The sequence below is a fragment of the Macaca thibetana genome, chromosome 10, assembly GCF_024542745.1.
Source record: "Macaca thibetana thibetana isolate TM-01 chromosome 10, ASM2454274v1, whole genome shotgun sequence".
Classification (NCBI taxonomy): Eukaryota; Metazoa; Chordata; class Mammalia; order Primates; family Cercopithecidae; genus Macaca; species Macaca thibetana.
Genome location: NC_065587.1, coordinates 87,553,159 through 87,565,946, shown reverse-complemented (window position 1 = coordinate 87,565,946; position 12,788 = coordinate 87,553,159). Strand labels below are relative to the sequence as shown.

At 41.9% G+C, this 12,788-nt stretch overlaps 1 protein-coding gene across 1 annotated transcript; it reads right to left on the bottom strand.

Moving 5' to 3' along the window:
- Positions 1-11,182: 11,182 nt before the first annotated feature.
- Positions 11,183-12,230, bottom strand: LOC126929872 (outer mitochondrial transmembrane helix translocase-like). Its single transcript, XM_050746553.1, is given in 2 exon segments — positions 11,183-11,491; positions 11,494-12,230. Coding segments are annotated over 2 exon segments (984 nt in total). The 5' UTR covers positions 12,194-12,230; the 3' UTR covers positions 11,183-11,207.
- Positions 12,231-12,788: the final 558 nt, after the last annotated feature.

Genomic DNA, 12,788 nt, shown 5'->3' with positions numbered 1-12,788 from the left:
ACTTTGACATTTGGAAAAGCCACAGTCCAACACCTTCACGCCACCCAGCACCCCAAATTCCTCATAAAGGGGTCCACTGCCTATTGTTTCTCCAATAACATTTTTCTTTTAGCTAAGAATTTTTGTCTTCTCTCCACATATATGACTTAACCTGAACTGATGACTTTCTTTCTTGAATCACTTTTCACAGAAAAATCAATTTTGTGTCTCTCCATACAAGCTACAGTATGAGTGATAAGGCAAAATTATGTTATTACATACCACATGACTGGTAAATCCATGGATGTGAAAACACTACCCTTGTGTTAGGTCATTTTTGAATCACTATGAAGAAATACCTAAGGCTGGGTAATTTATAAAGAAAAGAGGTTTAATTGGCTCACAGTTCTACAGGCTGTACAAGCATGGCACTGGCATAAGCTCAGCTTCTGGTGAGGCCTCAGGGAGCTTTTAAGCATAGCAGAAGGTGAAACAGGAGCAAGCACTTCACCTGGTGAGAGTGGGAGCAAGAGTTAGGGGGAGGGTCTTAGACTTTTAAACAAACAGATCTTGCATGAACTAACTGAGCAAGAACTCACTTATAAACAAGGGGACGATGCTAAGCCATTCATGATCCAATCACCTCCAACATTGGGGATTACATTACAACATGAGATTTGGAGGGGACAATATCCAAACTATATCAACTCTATACTGATTTAAATATGCAAAGGCCCTAAGTATCCCCTCTGCATCTACCTTAGCCTTAACCATATGTTTAATGAATATATGTAGGCACCTCTACATATGCACCTCTATTTGCAAATATGGATCAATGCCCCCAAATTCTTAGCCTGTGTAGTAGATTCTGTTGCTTTCCCACCCAAGCCCCTTGGCTAACCTCTTGGATTCACCTGCAGCTGTGACGGAGAATTCCTGTATACACCAGCGGTATCCACACTGAAGCACCTCCTCCTTTCAGCTCTGCCTGAGAGCTTTCTCTAACACCAGGGGACCTTGCTCAGACCATGCACAGAGCAGCCCAGTGTGCTGAGGAATCCAAGTTCCCAAGCAACCTCAGCCCACGAGGGAGGAGAGTTGGCAGATTATCACTCCAGCTTCCTCAACCCTCAACCGCTCAGTGGGACAATTCTATGGTATGTTCTGTACCAGTGGTTTTCAAACTTTAGTATGCATCAGAATCACCCAGAAGGCTTGCATGACATGGATTGCTGAAGCTCATGATAGAGCTCCCAGGGTGGAGACTCAAGATTTTGCATTTCTAATAAGCTCCCAGATGATGCTACGTGTCTGATCTTGGAATTGCCTTTTGAGAAGCAGTTCTTCAGGAAGACTCCAGCAGAACGGAGTCCCTACTGCCCGCAGAGGCCACCCTGATCACTAGTGCACACTTCCTTGGCTGCTTCTCTTTCCAATCTCATTTTCTCATCCCTTCATTTGGATTATCTTGGAATCACCTCCCAAATAAACTCCCCCTACTCAAGCTTTTGTCTTGGGGTCTGCTTTTGGCAGAATACAAGTAGGAGGCCATGGCTTCTTATATGATCTCTGAATTACATTACACGTATATATTCTTTCAATTAAAAAAGATACAACTACTAGTGTGGGAGTCTTCAAGGAGGCCCCAAACTATCTGAAAACCATTGATTTAGTTAAACCCTCATTTTACAAATGGTCTACAAATGTTCGGGGTCTTTAAAAAAGAGATTCCGACCAAAATCCAAAGCTCCTAGATTTTCACTCTCTCACACTGCCTATTTAGAAAGTAATCTCTTCCTGATATCATATATTGAATGACTATGGGTCCACCTGCATGATCAAAAGGTGCCACATATGGGGTTGGGGGCCAGTTTTTCTGGTATTTCCTTCTTTTGGGCACCACATTGAGCCTTAATGTCCAAGGTCTTGGAGACTTACTTCCTATCCAAACCACATCTCTTATTTTTTCTGTCCAGGCAGGGTTTGGAATTTCTTGTCTTGTTCTGAAATATCAGGCCTTCCAGGTTCTCTCCATTAAGGCAGACATCTGCCCTGTCCCTCCTCCTTGGTCATCCCCTGAGCCTGCAAGCATCGGTGGCATAGGACTCAGCCTGCTGTCTTCCTCTATTCTGCTAACTGTAAACTAAACAGAGGCTACTGTGAAATTCTCACCTATATGATTTATACAAAACCTCCTACATATTTACAGACAGTGGAGCAAGTGATGAAATGCAAGAAGATACTCTGGTGCTCTAAGCTAGAGGAAAGAAACAACCACTCAGCACCTCTGAAAACCCCACTGTCTGTCTCCTGCAAGAAGCGGCAAGTCTCCCTCAACCCTCACCCTCCTTAGCTCTGTGAGCCTCCATCTGGTTCCCTTCTATGACACTGTGTTTCATTTTTCCACTGCCTCCCCATGATCTGTAGCTGGTGTGATATTTTGGAGTTTGCTTTTGGAAACATTCTTTCAAACATGTCACACCATGATGCCATCTGCCGTGTACATGCCCTCCACCTCCATCAATATGTCCCTTGGCATTTGAAAGTGCTTGGCATTTTAGAAGCCGGTGAGGAACACTGCTTGGGGGATTTGCTGTCAAAATCAAAGATGTCACCCCTGTCCTGACAGAGGTGTTTTGTGTGGAGCCATTGGCCTTGATTGAATTTAGAATTCATTTTCTGAAAGGCATCTCAAGTGACCCAGTGGTAGGCTGAACTCCCAGTATGTCCATATTTTAATCCCTGGAACCTGTGAATGTTACCTTCCATGGGAAAGGGACTTTGCAGGTGTGATTAAGTTAAGGGCCCTGAGATGGTGATATGGTTTGGATGTTGTCCCCTCTAAATCTCATGTTGAATTGTAATCCCCAATGTTGGAAGTGGGGCCTGGAAGGAGGTGTTTGGGTCATGGTTCCGTGCTGTCCTTATGATAATGAGTTCTCATGAAATCTGGTTGTTTAAAGAGTGCGGCACCTCCTCCACTCTCTCTCTTGCTCTTACTCTCCCCATGTGAGTAAGAGCCCCGCTTTGCCTTCTGCCATTATTGAAAGCTCCCTGAGGCCTCCCCAGAAGCTGAGCAGATTCCAGTGCCGTCCTTCTTATACAGCCTGCAGAACTATGAGCCAATTAAACCTCTTTTCTTTATAAATTACCCAGTCTCAAGTACTCCTTTATAACAATGCAAGAATGAACTAACACAGATGGGGAGATTATCTTGGATTATCTGGTGGATTCAGATGTAATCATAGGGTCTATAAAGGAAGTCTATAAGGTGTTGCTTTTAGTCACTAAGGCTGTGATGATTTGTCACAGAAAGGTGTCTTTTAAGTATCTCCTGATGAAGTGATTTGCTTTCAAAGCAGGAACCTGTTCCCAGAGCATGATTCTGTTTTCAAGATACCCCAGTCATGGTGATAAGTTATCGCCACCACTTCTTCCCCTCATGAAGGAGTGGGGACACCATGACACATCCAAGCAATTGGTAGCAAACTTTCTGCAGAGCAAGTAAAATAGGCATGTTGCTCCTCAAGCCTGAAGGTCAGCAACAGACTGTGATATTGTTTGAATTTCCTTCAAGAGCCAATCCCGTATCTACACTTGGGGCTGCTGTGCTCTGGCACTGAAAAGGGGAGAGAGGAGAGACAGGAAGATCTTTGTGACTGTCATGTTTCTTCAGAAAACCATTCAGACCATCCTCTTCCTAGAAAATGAAGTCATTCTTGTTCCAGGAAATTAATTACTGTTCTCAGAACTAGCAGAGATCCATGGATATGCAAATTGTCCATTAAAATGCCCATCAATCTCCTATGTAACTGATGCCCAACAGCATCCCTTCCAAAGGCAACGTGTTTTCAGTCCCTCCTTCTCTCAGGAATAATGCACATCCTAATGGAAACATGTAGATTTCTCTTCACTTCTTTCCTGTTCCTGTTTCCTCTCTGGAAAGAGACATACTATTTGTCCAAGGATCTGGCTAGTCAACTTTTGCTCACCCAGAAGCTGGTCTCTAGTAATACGAGCTGCCAAGAGGCAACTTTCCCTGCACAGAGAGATGTCAATCCTCAGACCTTAGAAGAGAGAGAGTCAGTCTTCTGTAGGGTGGGATAACAAAATATTCCAGCTGGCCTGCGGAAAACCCCAGTTTATGCCTGTAGTCCTTGTGTAATTATAAATGATGTCCTTTTCACTCTCAAAAGTGTCCTGGCTGGATGGTAAATGTATGACCATCCTGCCTGGAGTTTTTCCTGAGGTCTTGGTCTGGGGAAATGGTCTAGGAAGGCAGCATGTTGTCAGTGAATAGCTGAATATCCATCTGGCCCCTAGCCCAGGGTATGCTCTGCCTCCATGCCACACAGAGTTTAATTTCATTCAAGATGCCAGCCATGCATGGGGACAGCCTCTTCCTGACGTCTACCCAGGAGGCTTTGAACTGTGGCATATTTAGATGCCCATCAAGGCATCTAAATACCATTTTCTAAAAGTAAGTTAGGTCTCTACCTTACAGTGAACCCAAAAATAAATTTTGGATGCCTGAATGAGTTAGATGTAAGAGATAAAATGACAATAGAATTAGTAGAGACCCATGTAATCTAGGTTGGAGAAGCTTTTTCTATGCACTAAAAGGAGGAAACTTTGAAAGAAAAGATTGATCTCATTATAATAAATTTAAGTTTTCTGAATGTCAAAAACACACTTATCCACTCAAACTTAAAAGCAAAATTCAATCTAGAAAAAAAAAGTGTGCCATATAGGAAAGACAACTGCTTGATAAACTTAATAACTAGATGTAATTCACCTAACCAGAGTTTCCTATTATATTGGACTAAGAAATGTGGCAATGCCAATTAGATGTGGCCTGAAGTATAAAAATAATAGCTCATACATAATGAACTTTCAAAAATCAATTTGTAAAACTTCAAAGGAAAAAAAACAAATAATTTGAGCAATTTACAAAAGAAATACAAATATCAAATTAAGCATATTTATTCTCTCTCTCTCTGGTAATAAAGCAGCACAAATTAATATGGCATATTTTTCACCTACCATTTCCATGACAATTCCTGGTGCTGATGAAGAGATGGGTCAAAGCACTCTCACACATGCCTAGATGTCAAGTCAACCTTTCTGGAGAACAGTTTGAGCATACATCAAAAGCCTTACGTGTTTACAAACCCCTTGATTGCTCATTTGAGTCATGAGAGCAAAGTCAGATGGTCATCCCAAAGTCAGTCAGACAAACCTCCAGGTTTCCAGGCCTCCCCTCAAAGTTACTACTAGCATATCAGTAATTGCCTCTTGGGAATCTAATTCTGTCTTTGTAAAGTCATTCAATTCAGGACTCCGCAAATACAGGAACTCACCAAAAAGATAACTCCTCACAGTCTGGTTTCCAATTCCACTGCTTTCTGGTTGTAGATGCCCCTATTCCTCTCTTAGGGTTAAGGTTAAAAACAAGTTCGCCAGTCACCAGTTTAATAGACGATAAGGGCTGAGAAACACTAACCTAAGTTATTCCCCTACCCTTGAATCCACACTAAGAATACCCTGTAGAGGCCAAGGGCAGTGGGTCATGCCTGTAATCCCAGCACTTTGGGGGGCCGACGTGGGCGGATCACGAGGTCAGGAGTGGGAGACCAGCCTGGCCAACATGGTGAAACCCCATCTCTACTAAAAATACAAAAATTAGTTGGGCATGGTGGCAGGCATCTGTAATCCCAGCTGCTTGGGAGGCTGAGGCAGGAGAATCGCTTGAACCCGGGAGGCGGAGGTTGCAGTGAGCCGAGATCGTTCCATTACACTCCAACCTGGGTGACAGAGCAAGACTCCATCTCAAAAAAAAAAAAAAAAAAAATATCCTGTAGATCCAGGACATGGAATCCAAGAGCAGTCAAGTCCGCAGGAAGGAAGTGAGGCCAGTGAGGGGTCAGCCTGCATTTGCACTATCTTTTTACTGAGAAACACATGAGTCTGGGCAGCCCAGCGTGCAGGGCACAGACGTGCTCACCCCACCCTGTGGCTGGGGACATGGTGCAAGGAAGCCAATGGCAAGGGTTTGGCAAACAAAATCGGCTTCCAGGCTGGAGGAGAAGAATGGAGTGGGAAGGAACGTTGAGATGAGGCTTTGGGTGCCGCCAGGGCGTTCTCATTTCCCTCCATTCATCGCCCGCCATTGTTCCTGATTACAGTTTTTGCTCCCGTCCATCTTACATCTTTACATTAATCCTTCCAATTCGGGGTAATTTATCATATTGTGTTTGCTAATTTCCCATTTAGAGCACTACGCAGGCAGGTTCCCACTGCTTCCTGAATGGCTCAGAAGCCAGCTGAACAGTCAAGACACAAGAATTCTTTGCTTCTGGAGTCTGCCTTTGTGAAACAGGATTAGCTTTGAAATACAGACATACCAGAAGCAGGGAGCAGCTGTTTCCATAGAAAAACAGGGGAGTCAGGACAGGGGAAGCGGTGCTGAGCGGAGTGGTAGGTGGCAAACCACTAATTTCGGCTCTCAGCTGAGAGATTGACATGGAAGGCAGAAGTAACTGCTTTGCTTCTTTCCTCTTGCCCTTATCAGGCTCAGTAACAAAGGAGTTTTTCTTTGTTCCCTCTCTTGAGAAATGAAGTTAGCAATAGGGGAGTATGAACAGCCTGGCATGACCAAAATGCCCACCTACCCACATGCCCTTGGAAGATATCTCTGAGTCACCAGGAAATGGGGGTTATAGCCTAGGCCACCCAACAGACAGAATAACAATTGTGCATAGCTCTGTGACACATTAATCTAAAACAATTTCTTTAGCTTGCAATTCTGTGAGTCAGAACTTTAGGCTAGGCTCAGCTGGCGATTCTACTGGTCTCAGCTGGCTGCCCCCCTATGTCTGCAGCTGCAAATTGGCTGTGTTGGTCTTGTCTGGGCTTTCTCACAGGTATGGGCCTCAACTGGGACTAGTTGGCTGTGGTCCCCCAGCAGGGTACTCTGGATTATTTTCACAGTAGAGGCAGGAGTTCAAAGAAAACAAGCAGAAACATGCAAGCCCTCTTGAAGCGCAGTCCCAGAATTGACCTACCTTCTCTTCTACTACCTTCTACTAGTAAAGCAAGTAAAAAAGCCAGATTCAGGGGGCGTACAAATAGACTCCCTTCTCAACGGGAGGAGCTGCAAAGTCACATTGCAAGACAGATGCATACAGCAAGGAATGAACAAGTATGGCCATTTTTGCAACCTTCTGCAGCCAGCCACAGGGATTCTTTGCCCAGTCATCTACTATCCCATAGCTATGAAGACAGACTCAAAAGATCTTTTATAAAGCAATTTTGCTCAAAGAACACCCAAGGTCTATCCCCTCCAAAATTCAAGGAACTCCTTCATCATGACACATCAATCTCAACACCAACAACTGTAGCAGCAGCAACATTGCAAAACCCAAGTCTTGGCAGAGAAGGCTTCTAGGGGTTCAACAAAAACAGCAAATGACCTTGGGTAGTTTTAGAAAGACGTTTACTAAAATGTAAAGTATTGTCAGTCACAGTAGCTCACACCTGTAAGTCTCAGCACTTTGGGAGGCTGAGGTGGAAGGATCATTTGAGCCTAGGTGTTCAAACTAGCCTGAGCAGCAAAGTGAGACCCCATCTCTACAAAAATAAACAAAATTAGCTAGGTCTTGTGGTGTGCACCTGAAGTCCCTGTTGCTTGGGAGGCCTAGGTGGGAGGATCACTTAAGCCCAGGAGATCAAGGCTGCATTGAGCAGAGATCACACCACTACACTCCAGCCTGGGCAACAAAGCGAGACCCTGTCTCAAAAATAATAATAATAATAAAATGGAAAGGATTAAAAGATCAAAAAGAGGGGATGCTGATGCACCCAAAGACTAGAAATAGCTAATCATGAGACCTCTAAATTTGGAAAAGATTCTTTCTTTCTTTCTTTCTTTCTTTCTTTCTTCTTTTCTTTCTTTCTTCTTTCTTTCTTTCTTTCTTTCTTTCTTTCTTTCTTTCTTTTCTTTCTTTCTTTTTCTTTTGAGATGAGATCCTGCTCTGTCGCCTAGGTTGGAGTGCAGGGGTATGATCATAGATCACTGGAGCCTTAAACTCCTGGGCTCAAGTGATTATCCTGCCTTATACAGGGTTATAGGCTGCAAGGTGGCCATCCTGACAGGCCAGGAAGCATAGTCTCCCACAAAGACCTTTAGCAGGCACTTTCAAGGAGGAAGGGGTAAGATAGGAATTTTTACTGAGCGGGTTGGCCAAGTATAAATATTCAACAGGTTATAGGATGCTCCATGAATATTCATGAGAGGGGAATCTTAACACATGCATACTGAATAAACATGTATGTTACATAAGACCTGTGTTCATCTTGGGGTGGAGACTTAACATTAACTGTATTACAATTAGGCCCTATATGTCAAAAGGTGAAGCAGGAATACAAAGGGACTTAAGTGTGCAGCCTCTGTAAAACCAGCCAGAGCCAGTCCATGGTCAATGGTCTTTAATTAGGAGTAAGTTACAGAAATCAGTCTCTTGTCCAATCAAAGCTATAGTGATGACTTGTGGAACAGTAGGTGGAGGTCAGCATCTGGTGGTGGGTGAGCTGCAACTGCTTCAATATTGCCTGTCTCAAGACCAGTACTTGTTTAGCTGATAGAGAAAAAGAAAAGCCTTGTGGCAGGTAGAACACAGTTTATTCTTTTAGTGTAGTTCTTTACTTGTATGATTTAACCCTTGCCTGGCACAGCCTTAGGTCCTATTTTGGTATCTTGTTGCCACAGAGAGCCTGTACTGTCAATGGTATGATCTCTGTTTTAGCATTAATGCTAGTAGTTGTGTCTAAACTGCAAAAGGGAAGGGGTAGTAAGGTGTGTATGACCTCCCATCCTGTCATGGCCAGCAACTCAGTTTTTTAGGTTTCTCTGGGGTCCCCTTAGCCAAGAGGGAGTCCATTCAGTCAGTTGCAGGGCTTAGGATTTTATTTTTAGTTCTCAGAAATCATTAACATACCTAGGTCTGAGCTAGAATCCAGTGAGTGCTAGAGCCTTGAGGAGTCAGGTGTAGGGTGGGGGGCAGGGATCAGACAGGAGCTACAGTCATGGAAAGACACAGCCACTTCCAACTATTTTCACAGTTGGTAACTGAAACCATGGATAAGGAGAACTACCGTACTGACTGTTGTGTGCCCAGACCTATTTAAGTTTTTGCCTACCTAACCATATTAAGCTTTCACAACAACTCTATGTAATGGACACTATCACTATTTCCCTTTCACAGATGAGAAACTGAAGCTCAAGGCTCAGAGAGGTTAGGTAACTCACCCATGGCCATAAAACTGGTGAATGGCAGAGCCAGGATTTGAACCCAGGCAGTACATAAACTCCTGCCCAAAAGGCTTTACTGCCTATAGCGAAGCATGGTCCCAGCAGATTTCCTGGGACTCTGCATGATTCCAAGGTGTCTTACATGTCACTCTATTTGCTTCAATTACATTTACCTGATGATAATCTGTTTTGAAAACTGGTCATTGATGTGTGCTAAAAACAAAAAAAAAATAGCCAGATTATTGTCTGGATTTTTATCAAGCAAGGTTTGTTATTTACAATCTATATTACCACCTGTGTAGAATTTTAATATTTGCTGCATTTCTTTTTTTTTTAAAGAGGGACCCCTTTATTACACATTTATAAAATAATCGTATAATATAGTTATTAAAAATGGGACACTTTTTTTCATTTTTGGTATCTTGTATTCAATTTTTCCATCCTCTTCACAATCTTCCATAACTTGCTTTTTGTTATCCAGTGTTCAACTGAAACTTCTACCCCACCATTCAAAATACAACCGAAGAATAAACGATCTAGTAGATTGCTGTGAGAGACATTATCGGATAAATTAACCCAGTATGACATGAAAAAAGATTGAGAGTTTTAAAATAAATACAGTAAAAGCAAAAACATGAAGCACAATTTAATCTGATGATTTAGAAAGCACCCCAAGATTGTGTTGTGGCGTTTTCCTCATGCTGCGTGTTTAGGTGCCTATAACAGAATTCTGGTTAGTAAAATATTGAAAAAAAAATTCACATATAATTCACATTAAATGACTACAGATAGATACAATATGGGCATTTTGATGTGTACATTTGTACTTGACCAGGGCACAATTTATAATATACTAAGAAAACTAAAATTAATTACAAAATGAGTATTTTTAGCACACTTAGTAACAACTACTTGTTTTAAACTATTATTTCATTTTTGTTGACCAAATTATATTTGACCATAATTAAAGAACACATAACCTTAAAATAATATTTAAGAAACATAGTTACAACAGACGTATGTACATTAAATGAAGAAAGGAAAGAAATGTACATGTATTAAAAGGTACTGAGGTTTTTGAAACCTTTTCTTTTGAAAAGTCTTTTAATCCACTTTCATGTAAATCAATTTAAACTTAAAAAGTTTATACTCAGTATACTTACAGAAAGAGGTGAAATCAGTGTTGAGCACATGACTGCCTAACAACCATTCAATGCTGACCATGAACTAGTATTTTTATTTGATTATCCTGACAAACATAATAATTGAGCCCGTGTATATATGCAAGATGTGGAGGATCCAACTAATCAACTCCAGAAAGAAAAATACTCAACTTAAAAAAGGTTGAAAGAAATGACAAATGGAAATGGCTGAATCACTGTGCCTTTTTGACACAACCTTAAATCTTAGTTTTACTATATATTATTTGGTACTCCTGGATTCAGTAGTTGGAGTAAAAAATGTTTCTGTATTCAAACATATCTACAGAATGTCAATATAAAATGTGTGGATATATACATTCAATATACACACACATACACGCACACACACAAACACATACTCACATGTCTAGGAAACAGCACCTAACCACATCCCTGTTTCTCACTAATGACCCAATGAATCATTTATGGCTTTAAGACCAGCTTAGATTCTATAAGGCTGTACAATATATGGCTAAAGAGGTCAAACACAGGCACCCACTTTCAGGCTGGATTCAACTGTTCCTCCTCGTGATTTTTGACAAACAGTAATACCACTTACATAACAACTATATCTCAATAACTTAGAATTCAGAGTATAAAACCATAAACACTGAGCTCCTTCATGGTTTAAACAGCACTCTTTCCATTCTATTTCCACTGACTGATAAGAGGACACACCAAACTAGATCTCTGAACTGTACAAATGATCTTTACTCTTAATCTAAACAAACATGTGTTAAAACATTCTGAAATGCTGCATCCTTTGATTTCTTCATCTTTTCAATTGCCCGATGCAGGTCCTGCTGTTGAACAGGCCGAATTTCATCTTCATCATGGCTTTCTTCTGATGTAGAATTAACATATTCTCTAACACAGAGGAGGGCAGCATCTCGACACATCTCTTTTAGGTCACTTCCTGAAAAGCCATCAGTTTCCTGGGCCACTTCTAGCAGGTCTACATGCCTATCCACATTTTCATTTTTCAAGATGAGTTTCAGGTTGCTTCTCTCTGTTTTAAAGCAGGCTTGTTGATGTGAAATCTTGTAGGCGTTCTTCTCATTATAGCAGAGTCAAGGTCCTGAGGACGATTGGTAGCTCCCATTACTATGACCTGGCAGCTGTGATCAGTATCCAATCCATCCCAGAGACTCATAAACTGAGCTTTCATCATGGCTGTAGCTTCATGGTCAGAACTTGAACAGTTTCGTAGAAAGGAGTCTATTTCATCTGTAAAGATGATGGATGGTTGTAGTTTTATGGCAAGGGAGAAGACAGCAGCAGCCAATTTTTGAGATTCTCCATACCACTTGTCGGTCAGTGTCGAAGGCTGAAGGTTAATAAATCGACAGCCTGCTTCTTTGGCAGTGGCCTTGGCAATCAACGTTTTACCACAGCCTGGAGGCCCATAGAGAAGAACACCTTTTGGAGGCTGCAGAAGCCTGGAATTCTCAAGCAAATGTTTCTTTTTGATAGGTAAGATGACTGTGTCTTTCAGATCCGTAATGACATCATCTAAACCTGCTATATCACTCCAAGTGACCTGTTTCTGAGCTTCTAATTTTTGCTTCCTGGTTGGATCAATTGCATCTACCATCCATTTGATAGTAAAGTATGTCACTGCACCAAATACTGTCAAACGGAAAATTAAACCAACAACTTCATTCCGACTCAAAGGACGAGAAAAGGCTTCAGCATGTACCATCTTGATTGTTAACCCAGGAGCAGAAACAGCGGGAGCAAATGCCTGCTGCATTTCTTAAGCACTTACCCTCTGGGTGCTGAGATAAAGACCTTGTATGTATCATCTGCACAAATCTTCATGATAACACAAGGAGGTAGATGTAGATCATCACGATTGCCATAATTAACATCATCCCATTTTGTAGAAGAAGCTCACAAGAATCCTTCAAGTGCATTATTTTGTGCTTTATAGCCAAAGTGGGAGCAGTTCACGGAGGCCCTCTGAGGCCTTGACCAATCTCTATCAGCTGTAGTTTTCTCCCCTTTTCCACATCTTCCTGCCTTCCTGGTTGCTGCTGTCTCATTGCTTCTCTCTTCTCAGTCTTTCTCTCTCTCACTTCCCTGTCCTGCTCTCTCCTTTGTCCACATCATGGACCACTCAGCAGCTTCCCAGACATTGTTTGCCCTAACGGTGATATCTAAGATCTCATTTCCAAGGGAACAGTTCCTACTAGGAGTACCCCAAACATTCCTCAACACTAGTGACAGGTACAAGAAATGTTTCCTTTTGGGAAATGTCCATCCTGAACATTTGATAAATTCAGACATAGGGACAT